This window comes from Pipra filicauda, unplaced genomic scaffold (genome assembly GCF_003945595.2).
Source record: "Pipra filicauda isolate LSUMZ 115617 unplaced genomic scaffold, ASM394559v2 scaffold172_size1731463_pilon, whole genome shotgun sequence".
NCBI classification, from domain to species: domain Eukaryota; kingdom Metazoa; phylum Chordata; class Aves; order Passeriformes; family Pipridae; genus Pipra; species Pipra filicauda.
The window spans coordinates 1,411,119-1,427,643 of NW_024104240.1; the positions used below are offsets into that span (position 1 = coordinate 1,411,119).

At 47.3% G+C, this 16,525-nt stretch overlaps 1 protein-coding gene and 1 long non-coding RNA gene across 3 annotated transcripts; one reads left to right on the plus strand and one right to left on the minus strand.

The window, feature by feature from the left end:
• The first annotated feature begins 473 nt into the window (after positions 1 to 473).
• On the plus strand, positions 474 to 14,505 carry SLC16A4 (solute carrier family 16 member 4). Of its 2 annotated transcripts, XM_027750604.2 has the most exons (9): positions 474 to 640; positions 1,113 to 1,216; positions 2,205 to 2,337; positions 3,017 to 3,160; positions 3,964 to 4,125; positions 4,643 to 5,182; positions 6,316 to 6,527; positions 7,376 to 7,469; positions 13,550 to 14,505. In XM_027750604.2, the coding sequence occupies exons 1-9, from the start codon at positions 625 to 627 to the stop codon at positions 13,681 to 13,683; spliced, it is 1,539 nt and encodes a 512-aa protein (XP_027606405.1). In that variant the 5' UTR covers positions 474 to 624; the 3' UTR covers positions 13,684 to 14,505. The 2 variants fall into 2 exon arrangements, with proteins under 2 accessions (XP_027606405.1, XP_039235610.1); XM_039379676.1 differs by lacking the exon at positions 3,964 to 4,125 and having other exon boundaries at positions 496 to 640.
• LOC120322947 lies at positions 5,679 to 7,527 on the minus strand. The gene is made up of 2 exons (XR_005562943.1): positions 7,156 to 7,527; positions 5,679 to 6,564 (listed from the first exon to the last, which is right to left on the minus strand). It is a non-coding gene; the product is annotated as an uncharacterized LOC120322947 (long non-coding RNA).
• Positions 14,506 to 16,525: the final 2,020 nt, after the last annotated feature.

The window sequence follows — 16,525 nt, forward strand, 5'->3', positions numbered from 1 at the left end:
GGGCACGTTTACAATGGGGGCAGGGAGCCAACCCCAACCCCGCTGATTCCCGGGGCTGCAGCAGCACAGCTGCTCCATCCCAGCTGCTCCATCCCAGCTGCTCCATCCCAGCTGCTCCATCCCGCTGGAAATGCCGAAGTTTTCCAGACTATCCCCTCCTAAATGACAGCTTCCCAAGCCAAGGGCTGGGCAGGACGGGCAGGGACAGGCCTGGATCCAGTCCAGCACTGCCACCTCCGCTTCGTTCCTCCGGCCACATTCAAAGCTTTCCCTGGAGTTACAACCCTTGCAGGCTTCCCCTCCTCTTTCCCAACAGGATTTCTGCTCCCAACGCCCTGGATTTCCTGCTCCCAGCTGGGGAAGGGGAGGGACTCTGGCCTTGTGGCCTAACAGAGAGGAGGAGGAGGGGGAGGAGGATGGGCTCTGTAACTCAGCCCCAGCGCTTGCCAAGCTCCACGTTCTGCTTTGGGGCTTGCAGGAAGGACAGACACCATCATCCTCTCGGGATGTGAAGGAAGGAGCAGACTTTGGGCTGCCAAGTCAGGAAGGGGGGATTTAGGCTCTGGAGCAAATGAAGAGACAATTCCTCTTCACCATCGACTGTTCTGGGGAGGATTTTCCAGCATGTGGCAGCAAGGAGGTAAGGAAAGATTTCAGGATCATCAGCCCCAGCTGCTCCAGGGTCCAGCTGCTCCCTCGGGCAGGATCCTGCCTCTGCCAGAGGGGATGGGAGACAAGCAGAGGATGGGATTGGAAGAGCTTCCCGGGAGCTCAAAACTGGATCAGACAGACGTGACCCCCTGACTGGGGGCACAAACCAAACTGCTAAAGCTGTAAAGGTGCTTCACCTCAAAGCCCTTAAAGCTTAAGTCGTTACAGTAATTTGGTGGGAAAGAGAAAGGATATTAAACAGTTTCCAGGCAGGGATAATGTGTAATTTAACATCCCTTGTCAACAAAAGCTGGTGGATCTTCCCCCACCTTCCAAACTGAAGGCAGAGTGTGGGGTTTGCTCCGGCAGCAGCCAAGGGGTTCCTGCCTTCAGGGGAACAGCTTTTGAACTGAAACAGCACCGCAGGAAGGTGTTAATGTGTCCTGAAACTCCCATTTCAGGGGAAAGGAAGGAGCATGAAGAGCCTGAGGAAGCTGGGAAGAGCCCAGGGGCTGGAGCAGCACATGGAGGGTGGGCTTGGGCAGTGGTGCTTCACTTCTTCCTGGTAAGCACAGAATAAATCCCTCTGAGGCAAAGCCTCAAATCTCACTCAGAGGACAGGACAGGCTGATCCCACCCAGCTTCATCCTTCCCTATGGAATGGCAGCTGCAAACATCCCAGGGATGGACGTGAGGGTCCCCAGCCCACAGCCCAGGGCCAAAGGCACCTTGCAAGGATAAAATGACTGTTCTCTACTCAAACACACCCCACTGGGGAGTCCTGTCCCTTCAGAAAGGGTGGGATCCCACCTTGGGCAGTGAGATGGAGCCAGGGGTTGACTGAGAGCAGCACACACACACTTGGGACTCCCTTCTCCACTCAAAGGCACCAATTCTCCATTCCACAGGATTTAACACCACACAATCTTCCCACCAGTGATGAATCAAGGAATGCTTAAGGCTGGAAAAGATCTTTAAGGTCGTCAAGTCCAACTGTAATGAAGGCACCACCCCCCAAGCTGGGAAAGCTTTCCCCAGTTCCACCCCATCCCAAGTAACTTGCTGCCAATCATTAACCCCCTGCTACCAGGGAGGTGAGAGGGAGTTAAAATTAAGGACACAAAGTGTGTGTCCTTTGCTCCCATGGCAGCACAAGCCTGGGAAACTGCCCTGGATAACATCCATCCTGCTCCTCTCACCCCCTCATCCACTCCCAGGGATCTTCAGCAGTGCCAAGACCCATTTAATTGTTGCTTTAGTATTAAAAAGTAACTCACAGAGCAAATATATCCTGGAAGAGTTGGGTTCTAGTGTGATTTTTGTTTCTTTTTCATAGAAAAGGCAGTTTGTAGAGGGGTTTTTGAGGGTCTGTTAAGATGAAACTGCAGCACGGCCACCATGAGCTCACCCTGCTGACAATCCCCAACAGCAGCTCAAGTGTCCCAGTTTGTTCATCATCATAACAAATTACCCACACGAGAAAAGCAAAAAGAAAAGCTTTTCCTCCCTCCTGATCCCCTGTGGCTCCTCACCTCTGTCTGCTCCTGACTCAGGTCAACGTCCTCGTGATGGGGATGCTCAAGACCTTTGGGATTTTCTTTGTGGCTTTCCGAGAGGAGGTGGGGGGCTCCTCTGAGCAGGTCAGCTGGATTGGCTCCATCATGTCCTCCCTGCGCTTCCTAGGAGGTGAGTTGGCATTCCCAAGGACTGGGACAGTGCTTCAACCCCAGGCACATTTGCTGTAAGAGCACTGATGATGTTCTGCACATCCAATTCCCTTCCCAGACTGCTCCAAGCTGGACATGGTTGGTACCCACACGTGACTTCGCAGGAATGTGGTCTAAAGATGGGGTTGTGTGTCATTTAGATGGGATATTGGGAAGGAATCCTTCCCTGGGAAGGTGGTGAGGATGGAATTCCCAGAGAAGCTGTGGCTGCCCCATCCCTGGAAGTGTCCAAGGCCAGGTTGGACGGGGCTTGGAGCGACCTGGGCTAGTGGAAGGTGTCCCTGCCCATGGCAGGGGGTGGAATAGGTTGAGCTTCAAGATCCCTTCTGATCCAAAAGATCCTGGGATTCCAGGATTCTGGAGCCCCTCTGCTCTGGAGCCAGGCTGGGAGAGCTGGGAATGTTCCCCTGGAGAAGAGAAGGATCCAGGGACACCCTGGAGCCCCTTCCAGGGCCTAAAGGGGCTGCAGGAGAGCTGGAGAGGGACTGGGGACAAGGGATGGAAGGACAGGACACAGGGAATGGCTTCCCACTGCCAGAGGGCAGGGATGGATGGGATATGGGGAAGGAATTGGCTGTGAGGGTGGGGAGGCCCTTTTATCACCTTCAGCCTGAGCTCTGTCCCTCTCTCCTTTGCAGCCCCGCTCGTGTCCATCGTGTGCCGGGGGCTGGGGGAACGTCCCACCTCCCTCCTCGGGGCCGGGCTGGTGGTTGGGGGGTGCCTGGTCAGCACCCAGGCCACCAGTGTCCCCTTCCTCTGCGTCTCCATGGGACTCCTCCTGGGTGAGCAGCCTCACACACCTTTCCCTGGGCACCACGAAGGAATCGGCTCCTTTAACCTCAAAGCTGGGGAAGGGTCTGCAGGGGAAGCGGAGGGCACACGGATTGTTCAGCTGCACAAGAGGAGACAGGTCAGAGCTCCCTCAGAGGGGCAGAACCATCTCTGCTCTGGGGGAGCAGGGACAGCACCCAGGGAATGGCTGGAGCTGTGTCAGGGCAGGCTCAGGTCGGATCTCAGGAAAAGGTTCTTCCCCCAGAGGCTGGTTGGGCACTGAAGCCCAGGGAATGGGCACGGCCCCAAGGCTGCCAGAGCTCCAGGAGGGTTTGGACAACGCTCTCAGGGACAGGGTGGGATTGCTGGGGTGTCTGTGCAGAGCCAGGGGTTGGACTGATGATCCCTGGGGGTCCCTTCAACTCAATTATTTTGTGATTCTGTAAACCTCGAGTGGCAAAGCATCCCCAGCTCCTTTCTATGAGATGATGTGTGAACCCTCAAAACTCCATGCTCAGGAGAATAAAACACAGTTTCAACACACTAGACCCAACTAACTCTGATTTTTTTCTGGCTCCAACAAATCCTGGCCTTTTAAAACTTCTCACTAAAAGGGCACAGCCTCCAACCCCCCAGACATTTAACACCACACACAAAACCTCGTTCTCCACTGACTCCAAGAGCAGAAACCCCACGTTCAGGGGAAACCCCCCAGGAATGCTGCATCCCAGAGCCTTGGCATGGCACGACTTAAAATTCCAAGAGCTCACGACACAGTTTGGGCACAGATGTGTCATTTCTGACCTTCCCCCAGGGCTGGGCTTTTCCTGCCTGTACCAGGCGGCCGCAGTGATGACGGCCAAGCGCTGCCGGGCACGGCTGGGCTTCTCCAACGCCCTGGCCCGTTCTGGGATGGGGCTCACCTTCCTCATGGCACCATTCACCCAGCTCCTCCTCGACTTCTATGGCTGGCAAGGTGAGTGATCTCCTGCTTAGCCAAATTTATCAGCACTGAGAGGGCGTTTGGGGAGAGCTGGGCACGGGAAGAGGCTCCTTTTAAAGATTAAAATTCAACAGCTCTGCCTCTTCCAGGATGGTTTGGGGACATCTTAATGATTAAACACCTAATCACGCATTAAAATCGGCGTCAAAACAGAGACCTGAGAAATCAAACCCCAAAATCCCTCCTTTTACTGCAGTTTCATGCCATCTTGAAGGTCCATCACAACTTCTAATGAGGGTAAACAAAACAAGCTCCCAGATCCCAGAGGCAGCTCTGGATTTGTTGTGTGCATCAGAGCAGAAAGGACTTCTAGGCAGAAAAACAGGAATAAAACTTCCTCTTTTGTTACCTCCTCCATAAGGAGGGGGCAAAATGCCTTCTCCCTGTGGCAGACTTTCTCCATGTTCAATGCATGGCCTGTTATAAAAGCTTATTTTCTACTGTACCTCCTTCTCACTCCAAGAATAAAACACCTCCTGTCCTCCCTCAGGAACTCTCCTGATTTTTGGAGGCATCATGTTGAACCTGGTGCCTTCCAGCCTGTTGCTGAGACCCATCAGCACCCGACACTCCTCTGCCAAGACCCAAGACTGTGAGTCACCAATGGCACAGAAGGACCCAGAAACTCCTGATGGATGTTTAGATGGAACCACTGACAAGGAATTACACCCTCACAAGGCACAGGAGCTTCCCACCACAGAGAGACTCCTGATGTCCCACGGCAAAGATGTCTCTGATCCCACAAATCCATCTGCTTTGGGAAAGCTGGAGAAACCCACCCCAGGCAGATCCTCACCAGAAACGGCCACAGGGGCCAAGAGAAGCAACAAACCCCTTTCAGCAACCAAAAAAGAAACTTCTCAGCCTCTCCTGGACTTGTCCCCCCTGAAGGATCCCGTTTTCTTCATCTTCACGTGGTCTTTTTTGTTCAGCCACCTGGCCTATTTCGTGCCCTTCTTTCACCTGGTGGCAAGAGCCAGGACCCTGGGAATGAGCAGCATGGATGGCTCCTACCTCATCTCAGTGGCTGGTAGGCAAAGGAACCTTTTAAACCCATTTCAGAAGAGAAAACCAACCCAAATTTTGCCAAGAAATAGTCCCAGATATGTCCTAGAAGGAATCCTCCTGGCAGAGGTTGAGCTCACAGCCCTGATCCCTCTGTATATTCAGAATCACCTTCTGGACAGCACAAGTTGCTCTCACAGGGTGGGTGGTTCTCCCAACCCAACGTGGATGATTCCCCATCCTCCCTGCTCCCAACAAACCCAATTTTCCAGTAAAAAGGTGCTCTCTGTCCTCCTGGAGCCTTCTCACCACCATCCCTGCCTTGCTTAAACCCACAACCCACAGAAATCACTCAGAACCCAAAGAGCTCCAGTTTGACCCAGGAGAGAAAAATTCAATATTGTGGAAAAAATCCACCTCCAAGGGGTGGTGGAAAAACCAACCTAAACTCCCCCAAAAACAACCCCATGCCTGGTTATAAACTGGGATTAACACGCTGGGTTAAGAAAGCAGCTCCAATCTCAGTCATATTCGAATATTTTATTGTACAAAAATACATTTTCCTTCTACAGAGCTGTGGGATATTTAGCAGTGATGTGCTGTCAAGGGATTTAGGAGAGCCCAGAAATTCAGGTGGTATTTTGAATTAAGAGTAGGAGGGACACAGTGGTGCAAGACACGAGCTGACAGTGAGCTCTCCTCTGATCTTTGGTTCATAAAAATGTATCGAGAAATGTAAAAAAAACAAGTATCAAAAGTTTGCTGAGCCTTTAAAGAAATGCTGGGCAATTGGCTTCTTTAGAAAAATTAAAATCTCATGCACATATTTCTTAATATTCTGCTTTTTCTCCATCTCAGAAAAGGGATCAGACAGCAAGTCTCTCTCCCCTGTTTTTACTGAAGGGCATTTCAGAGATTTCTGCTGAGTGCAGAGCCCTTGACTGAATTTTTACCGATTGGTAATAGCTGGGGAAAGGCAAAAAAACCCCAAATATCAATTTTACAACAGCCTAAAAACACCTTCCTGCAACTTTTTGGCGCTTCAGCCCTTTGTGGTCGTAGCGGGCAGGTGAAACTGGGATGTGCCACAAGGAAAAAGAGGAGAAACTCTCCCCAGTGAAGCGTTTTCTGAGGCTCTGGTGGCTCCTGTTCCCTCAGGCATCACGGAGATGCTGAGCCAGCTGCTCTCGGGCTGGGTGGCCGACCAGAACTGGACCAAGAAGTACCATTTCCACGTGACTTACCTGGTCCTGAGCGGGGTCACAAACCTCCTGGGGCCCCTGGCCACGACGTTCCCGCTGCTCCTCGCCTACACCGTGGCCTTCTCCGTGTGCTGTGGGGGGTTCATGGCTCTGGTGCTCCCCGTGCTGGTGAGTTGTGCTGATCTGCTCCCAACCCCAGAATTGTCTGGAACACACAGGGATCGGTCATGGAAGGATCTGGCTGGAGTGAATCCAGAGAGGCCACAGGGATGCTCCAAGGGCTGGAGCCCCTCTGCTCTGGAGCCAGGCTGGGAGAGCTGGGAATGTTCCCCTGGAGAAGGGAAGGCTCCAGGGACACCTTGGAGCCCCTTCCAGGGCCTAAAGGGGCTCCAGGAGAGCTGGAGAAGGACTGGGGACAAGGGATGGAGGGACAGGAGACAGGGAATGGCTTCCCACTGCCAGAGGGAGAGTTAGATGGGATATGGGGAAGGAATTCTTTCCTGGGAGGGTGGTGAGGGGCTGGGATGGAATTCCCAGAGAAGCTGTAGCTGCTTCATCTCTGGAAGTGTCCATGGCCAAGCTGGATAAACTTGGAGCAACCTGGGATGGTGGGAGGTGTCCCTGCCCATGGCACTGGAGGAGCTTTAAGGTCCCTTCCAGCCCAAACCATCCCAGGATTCCATGATCAGGATGAGGAGGTATAATCATAATTTGGCATTTCTTTCTAGGAAGGCATTTACAGTTTAAAACACCTTCCTCAAAGTCTTATTGTCTGAAAGTCAGAAAAGTATCTCACATCCCAGTAATTTCCATCCTGGCCTTAAGGAGGCGAAGGGATTCCAGGCTGGATCAGACCCACGGGGGGCAAAGTCCTTCCAAAGCTGCAGCTGAAGAGGAAACTCCCCAGGAAAAACATCAATTAGTCTCTTGTGCTTTAAAAACAAATCAATAAATCTCTTCTGTTTACATATTCCCATGAAATCCATCACTAATGATCCATTTTGGTTTACCAACAGGTGGATCTGGTGGGTGTGGAAAAGCTCCACAGCTACCTGGGGTTTGCTGCCTTCTTTGCAGGGATAGCAGCCATTGGAGGACCTCCTCTGGCAGGTAAATACTATATATAATATAATATAATAAATATAATATAATTAATATAATATAATATAATATAATATAATATAATATAATATAATTAATATATTATACTATAATAAATATAATATAGTATAATAAAATAAAATATAATATAATATAATACAATACAATGTAAAAATATAATATAAATATAATCTAATATAAATATAATATAAATATAATACAATATAATATACTTTATTAGAATATACAATATATATTATACATTCTATATTGTGCACTCTATATTATAAACGTTAATATTACGTATTCTTATACATCTCCAATATTAAATATGCATATATTTTATATATAATTTATACTATATAGTATAATATTATATGTATTTTATATATATATATGCACACACACCCTCCACACATCCTGTGACAAAGAGTGCTGCTGGTTCACTCTCCCACATGGATCCATCCTGGTTTTCTGTTCAAATAGGGGGGGTAAAATCCTATTTCAGGAATGTCTTTCCACACAGGCAACGTTTTGCTGGGGAATTTGCAAAACCCAACGAGCAGCTTGGGAAATGTGCCCAGTTTAACCCCGAGCACAGCAGGACAATGACCCCATCCCCGTGGATTTCCCCCCAGCAGTGTTGGAGTTAACACTGAGTTTGGACTGGAGAGGAGGGAAGGAGAGGGAGGTGCAGCAGGGATGGGCTCAGCAGCATTCCCATAAAACAGAGGCTCTGGAACATCAGGAAAAGCCTCAATAATCTCTCGTTTGGGGACAGATCCCAGAGCTCAGCCCTGAGAGCTGCTGGGCCCAAAGTCAGGGAGGATGAAAAGCTTTTCCCCTTCTTCCTCTGCCAGGAAAACAAGGCACTGGGGAGGATCTGGCACATCTCAAGCTCTTAGAAGTGAGTCTCCCACCTCTGCTTGGGAACACGGGAATTGTTCTCCTCCAAACTGCTTGGCCAGGACAGAGCTTTTCCTGTCCCTGGGATATTTTCCTCTCCCTGCATTTTCCAGCCCAGAAAAATTCCACAGTGGGGGCAGCAGGGGAGGGGGGATTCTGCCCCTCTGCCCTGCTCAGGTGAGACCCCCCTGCAGAGCTGCCCCAGCCCTGGGAACAACAGCAGGAGGACGTGGAGCTGCTGGAGAGTCCAGAGGAGGCTCCGGAGATGCTCCCAGGGTTGGAGCCCCTCTGCTCTGGAGCCAGGCTGGGAGAGCTGGGGGGGTTCCTCTGGAGAAGAGAAGGATCTGGGGAGACCTGAGAGCCCCTTGCAGGGCCTAAAGGGGCTCCAGGAGAGCTGGAGAGGGACTGGGGACAAGGGATGGAGGGACAGGACACAGGGAATGGCTTCCACTGCCAGAGGGCAGGGAGAGATGGGATATTGGGAAGGACACTGAGGTCCTGGAGCAGGTCCAGAGGAGAGCAACGAGGCTGGGGAAGGGACTGGAGCACAAGTGCTGTGAGGAGAGGCTGAGGGAGCTGGGGGGGCTCAGCCTGGAGAAGAGGAGGCTCAGGGGAGACCTCCTCACTCTCTGCAACTCCCTGCCAGGAGGGGGGAGCCAGGGGGGGTTGGTCTCTTTTCCCAGGCAATGAACAGCAAGACAAGAGGGCTCGGTCTTCAGCTGAGCCAGGGGAGGGTTAGGTTGGAGATTAGGAAGAATTTCTTTGCAGAGAGGGTGCTCAGCCCTTGGAATGGGCTGCCCAGGGAGGGGGTGGATTCTCCATCCCTGGAGGTGTTGAAGCACAGACTGGATGTGGCATCAGTGCCATGGGCTGGGAACCACGGCGGGGTTGGATCAAGGGTTGGACTGGATGATCTTGGAGGTCCCTTCCAACCCAGCTGATTCTGTGATTCCATGAATCCTTCCCTGGGAGTGTGGTGAGGGACTGGCACGGAATTCCCAGAGGATGCCCCATCCCTGCAAGTGCCCAAGGCCAGGCTGGATAAACTTGGAGCAACCTGGGATGGTGGGAGGTGTCCCTGCCCGTGGCACTGGAGGAGCTTTAAGGTCCTTTCCAACCAAACCATCATTTGTTGCCTCCTGCCCTCCAAATCTCCAGGCCTGCCAAGGCCCCTGGCTGGAAGCTGCCAAGGATTCTGGAAATCCCAGCTCAATGGGAAGTTTTAGCAGGGCCAGCACAGGCAAAAATTGATTTTTCTAATCAGTATCTCCGGGCTGGTAAAACTCTGTCAGTGGATCCAACTTCGAGCAGCCCAAACATTTTCATTTATATTTTATTTCATGGACAGGGAGCTCCCCCCTGTCAGGGGGATGAACTGCCTGGGGGAGAGATCTCTGCTGGCACGGGAGGAATTCCCAGCACAAAGCAATCCCTCGGAGCTCCCTGCCACGGGCAGAGCATGGAAGGAGCTGAATAACTTGGCTGCCTCTTACTGCAGTTTTATTTCCATGCCCTTGCAGTGTATTTTCATGAACTGGAAGCCTTTTGCTTCCTGAAGTGCTGCATTTCCGGATTGTGGAAAACAAGGTTTCCAGTAAAAAGCTTTTTTTCCAGCTTTTTCGTGATTTTTCCAGATTTTTAAGATATCTGGCTTAATGCTGGTGGGATAAAGAAAGGCCAAACAGAGCCAGGAAATAAAACTCTCACTGATCCACCCAGAGGGAAACAATTGAGAGTTCAAGATCCAGGTTATTTATTAATTCATTTGTTAATTTATTGTTCAGTTATTAATTTATCCAAATAAATTCTTCCATTTTCTCATGAAAACTGAATATAACCAGATGCTACTGATGAAGTGTCCAAACCCAGAGTTCAGGATTTGGGGTTTGGTGCTCTGACCTCCCTAAACCTTAAGAATTAGGATTTTATAACATTCAAGTGCTTTTATGCAGCAAAACCTGACGGATAATGAGAACTGCAAAGGTTAAAATGGTCAGAAATATTAAAATAATATGATATTATATATAATTTCAAATATATAATATATAGTATTACATAATGCAACAATATACTATATACAATATTATATATTGTTATGGTATAGCTACTGTAATATTTTAACAATAATTAAATCTGTCATATACTCTATAAATTATATAATTTATAAGAATATTTATTAAAACAAAATATTTGTAAATATTTTTAAAACACAAAAATGTAAATTCATTTTATCACTTTTTATAAAATTATAAAATTTCATTAAGATTTATCAAAATATTTATAACAGTATTATAAAAACTATAAAATATATAAAATATCGGATGTAAAATAAGTGTATTTAAAATTAATAATATTTAAAATAGTAGATGTAAAATAAGTGTATTTAAAATTAATAATATTTCAAATATTATTATATTGCACATTAGAAAGCCCAATGCAAGGAAAGGTGACTTACCTGCAAATCTGTCCAGCGAAAAGCCCAGAGGGAAAAGTCTGGAATGTCCTTTGGAGCTCCCCATCCACCAGCAGCACTGGAAAAACCCCTCAAATCAAATCAGAAAAACATTATTTTGGCTTGTTGTGTTTCCACAAGCAGCACAAATCATTAACTCAAAGTGCAAAAGAACGGAATATAACACGATCCAAATTACAGGACACATATATCACCCGAATTTCAGGATATATTCTGCCTACAGCCCCCGTTTCAGGACCCAAACTGCAGCCCAGGGAGGCTGGGTGCTGGGAGGGGGAGGATGGGCCCCCCCAAAAGCTGGGCTGGCACTTTGCTTGGCATTCTACCTTCCCCTGCCCACTGCACTTTCCACCTCAGGGCACCAGGAATAACTTCAACCACCTGATCCCAGCAGTGCCAGGAATGTTTCCTCTGCAGTGCTGTGGTGCCTGGCATTTACCAGCATTCCTTCCAAAACTGCTGCTTGGACACCAGCAGCTTCTAATTCGGCTTCTGGCAGCAGGAAGGATTATTTTTGAATGTAAATATACAGAATACAGAAAACATGTCAAATATATATAATATATAAAATATATAAAACATACCTAATACATATTTTTAATATAACTATATAGGATGTATAAAAGTATATATCTTAATATTAACATATAGAATATATAAAAATATATATATATAGAATATATAGAATATATAGAATATATAGAATATATAGAATACATAGAATATATAGAATATATAGAATATATAAAATATACAAAATATTAAATTTATAAAATGTATGTTGAATGTGTAAAATATACATAATATGTATTTTTAATATAAGTATATAGAATATATAAAATATATTGATACATGGAAAAATATATAAATATGTATTCTATATACAAAATATAGAGAATATATATAATATAGAATATAGATATACATAATATATATGAAATATATAATATATATGAAATATATAATATATAATATATATATTGAATATATATGTTGAATATATAAATATAGAATATATATTTTGATATAAATATATAGAATATATAGAATTTATGGATACATGAAAATACACATATAAAATATATATATATATACAATATATATAAAATATAGAGAATATGTAGAATATATAAAACATGTAATATATTTACTATATGAAATATATAGTATATAAAATATATATATTTCTTATACAAATTGGGGCACAGACCCTGGAGGTGCTTTAAAGGTGTGATGTGGTGGGAGGTGATGCTGTGCTGCCACTGAGGAGGCAATGTTGGAAAATCCCATTGCTCCTCATTCCCACTGGTCCCAAAAAATCCCCCTCAACCCACAGGAAAATCAAAAAATACTCTGAAGGACATATTAAAAATAAGGATAATTTATCCTTAATTTAAGGAAGGATAAATTACCAATAATTCCAATAAATCTGAGCTCAGCTGGAGCTCTGTCCTGACCATCTCCCAGAGGGTTGGATCAGCATCCCTTCTCCTCTCCACATCCCAGAGACTTCCAGGCAGGAAAACCAGCCCCCACCTTGGAGAACGAAGCCCTCGGGGTCCCGGAATGTCAGCCAGTCTCCGAGTCCAGCAACACAGCAGCCCCTTCTCCAGCAGCTCCAGCCTCTCCTGTGCTGTGGCTCCCACGAAATTCCTGAAAAAACCCCAGAGAAACTGCCCTGAGAAAGGACTGAGCCAGGAGGAACTGAAAGGGGGGAAGAGCAGCTTCTCCTGCCTTTCTAAAGCCTTCCTGCAGCCGGGGAAACCCACGGCGAGGGAACGGCAGCTCCACCTCTGAGCCCCACATTTCACGTTCAGGCCCCTTTTCTTCCCTTGCCTGGGCATTAAAGCTCCCACAGGGCCAGGCCCAGGATCTCAGGGATGCTTCATGTTCCTTCCCGGGTTTAAGAATCCCAGATTTAGGCCAGACCTGCTGTTTGTGTAAATCCTGGAAGCTCATGGATGTCCCCAAAGGAATTTCACTTCACCAGAAGCAGGTCTGGCTCAGCTGCTCCCCCCCCTCCCGTGCCAGACTTGGGAGTGTGTCAGGATCTGATCACGTGCAGCAGCATCTCCCATCACTCCGGATATTTTAGATTCCACCAGAGGAATTATCCCCCTTTCCAGTGATTGCCCACATTTGCCAGAACTAAACACAACACTTGGAGGTCACTTTAAAAGGTGACCCTCGCAGATTCCTGAGGCTTTATGGAATTCAGCTTTTCCTTTTAAGTCCTCACAAAGCTGCTTTTAAGGAAGTCCATTCCCAGCTCCTGGCCTGGGGTCTCTCATTTAGACAGGCTGAGTTAAATTGGGGCTGAAGAAAACTGAATTAAATTGGGGCACAAGAAAAAAGGCTGGAGAAACGAGGGGTTTGCAGCCCAGATGTTGGAAACACCAACACGTGCAAGTCATCCTGTCATTCCACTGGGATCTTCCACCTGCTCAGGCATCCTGCTTTTGGCCCACTTAAACAGGGGAAAAAAAAAAAATCAGGGCTTAAATTCAATCAAATTAAACCCAATGCCCACAACAAGGATCAAAGGTGGCCCTGGGAAGAAAGACACACTTAGTGCTGACTGGAAATGCTGCCCAGGAAGAGCTTAAATAACTGAGGAATTCTGAAAGGAGAACACACAACCTTTGCCTCCCCCCCACCCTTTTCCAGTGAGAGAAATCCCAGAGCTTTAACCCCAGCCTTGTCTCCTCAGGTTGGCTCTACGACTACACCCAGAGCTACGTGTGCTCCTTCCTCCTCGCCGGGGCCTGTGCCCTCCTCTCCCCCCTGTCCTTCTGCCTCGAGCCCTGGGCACAGAGAAGGAAGCTCAGCCCCAGGGCTGGCTGAAGGGGAAGGCTGGGCTGGAGCTGGACCCACAGAGGCAAAGCCATGGCCAGCACGGCCCAGCTGTCCTGGGAATACCAACACAGCAACAGTGGGAACGGGAATTTCAGAGGAGAGGTTCAGTCTGAATACCTGGGTATTCCTCCTGATTAGATTCTGGGTTTATATCTGGATATTTCTCCCAATTACCTTCACTTTGTATATCTGGATATTGCTCCTGATTAGCTTATGGTTTTGTATCTAGATATTGCTCCTGATTAGATTCAGTCTGGATATCTATCTGGATATTGCTCCTGATTAGATTATGGGTTTTATCTGGATATTGCTCCTGATTAGATTCAGTTTGGATATCTGGATATTGCTCCTGATTAGATTATGGTTTTGTATCTGGATATTGCTCCTGATTAGATTTATTTTGGATATCTGGATATTGCTCCTGATTAGATTATTGTTTTGTATCTAGATATTTCTCCTGATTAGATTCAGCCTGGATATCTATCTGGATATTGCTCCTGACTAGATTATGGTTTTTTACCTGGTTATTTCTCCTGATTAGATTTATTTTGGATATCTGGATATTGCTCCTGATTAGATTATGGGTTTGTATCTGGATATTTCCCCTGACTAGATTCAGTCTGGATATCTGGATACTGCTCCTGATCAGATTCTGTTTGGCTATCTGGGTGTTTCTCCTGATTGGATTTTGTTTGGCTATCTGGGTGTTTCTCCTGATTGGATTCTGTTTGGATACCTGGGTGTTTCTCCTGATTGGATTCTGTTTGGATACCTGGCTATTTCTCCTCATTAAAGCCACCCGAGGGATTCCCACGTGAAGTGTCCTTTGATGGGAACAACAACCCCTTGGACCTGGGTGTCCCTGCCTCTGCTCCTGAGCTCTGCTCTTCCAGAGCCTGGATTTCACCCCGGCGTGTTCATCCAGACAGTGCCAAACCTGAGCCATCCCTTGGCTTCCTGAGCGTTCCCAGGAGCAAAGCTGAGTCACCTCTTGGGATGGGGTGGCCAAGGAGCTCCCAGGTGCCAAAGCACAGAGAGATCTCAGCTCGTTCTGCTCAGACCCGATGAGCCGTGGGAGGGATCCAAGGACAGGGAGACAAGGCTGATACTTCCATGAGGACACGGACAAAGCTGCTCCACAGAGCCCTCTTTTCCTGCAGGAAGGACACAGCAGTTCCACCTCCCAGCATCTGTTATTTCCCACAGCATGGATGACCTGGAGGCAAAACCAGTCTCATTAAACCAGAACCAAAACACAGCAAAGTCAGAGACCAAACCCCACCTCAGCCTCCTCTGCCCTTCCCCACCTTCCCAACCTCCCAGGGATTCCCTGGATTCCATGTGCACACAGAGGCAGCTCCAATGCTGAGCCTGTATTTAACCAGTATCCTATAAATTTAATTTGGAAGGTCAAGACACAACACAGCTGCTATGACTTTCTTTCTAGTAGTGAAGTTGCAATTTTTTGCATTATTATTGTTTGAAATTATTCTGGAATATCATAGGATTCATTCCAGCCATTGGCATTATCCTTCTTTTTTCCTCTCTCTTTTTTTTTTATTATTATTAAATTGCAAAGAGATTTAATTATCCTTTTTTTCTCACTCTTTTTTTTCTTCATCCCTTTTTTTAATATTAAAGCATCAAGACAGTTGTTTCCCCAATAGAAACACTCCTTTAAACTGTCAAATGGGTCATTTCAAGCCCAAAATTAAGTGGCCTATATTTAATAAAAAGCTATGGAATATTATAAAAGCATAAAGGAATTATTGTCATAGGTAAAAAAAGCTCCTCCATAGATGATGGACCAAATTCAGCAGTGACACAACTACACAGTGGCAGAGAAACTGTGCTGAAACCAGGAAAAAATTAAAGGGAATGGGGAATATGCTACAAAATGGTTCGTTTTGTAGCTTCTCCCAGGAATGCACAGGGAGGAAGTGCTTTGGGAATGGTCCTTTTACACTGTAACCCCCATCCTTTTACACCTCAAACCACAAGGTCAAACACTCTGCATCCAGATGGAGCAGTTAATGTCTGTGTCCAGGACAGGATCTCCAGGGGGACATTTCCCAAGCCACCAGGATTTAAGGAGAAGATTATTATTTAAGAAGAGTTTAAGGCACTGGGGTTTAGGAAGGGGAGCTGATGCTGTGTAGTTTGGCTCAGCCAATCCTGCACTAATTCAGTCAAGCCCTCCTGCAGCAGAGATGATGATTTTAGTGAAAAAATTGAATTTCCACCTCTTGAAACATTGGAGATCTTCACTCTCCTGCCGAGCAAACCAAACATCACCAGCAGCTCTGGTCTGCTGCTGTAACAGGGGCTATGAGGGACACTTGGCTTCAGGTTTTCCAATCCCAAACCTTTAAAACCCTCTTATTCTGCACCTCCCTGAGCTCAGCAGAGCTTTTAGTTATTAACAGTGTGAGGCCAAAGCAATGTGGGGACAAAGAGCCAACCCACCACATCCCTGCCCCCTGGCTCTCACTCCACATGACTCCCCAGGCCCTGCTCAATCCCTGGGAATAAAACCTCTCTGCTCAACACCTTCATCCTTTCAACACAATCCCTGTCAGATTTTCAGCTCTGCCACCACAGAACAACTCACAGTGTCCACCCCTCCCATCCTGTGTGCTCCAACACATGGGCTGCCTCCAAACCTCCAGGTTTTCCAGGAGAGCCCTCCCTGTCCTCTCCATCAGACCAATTCCTTACCCTTATTTAGCAAAACAGACCTCCCAAGTGCTTGTTCCCTCAGGAAAGCTCAGGAGATCCCACTTCCCACAGCATCCAACCTCCCAGATGGGCACCACCAGCCTTTCTTTGC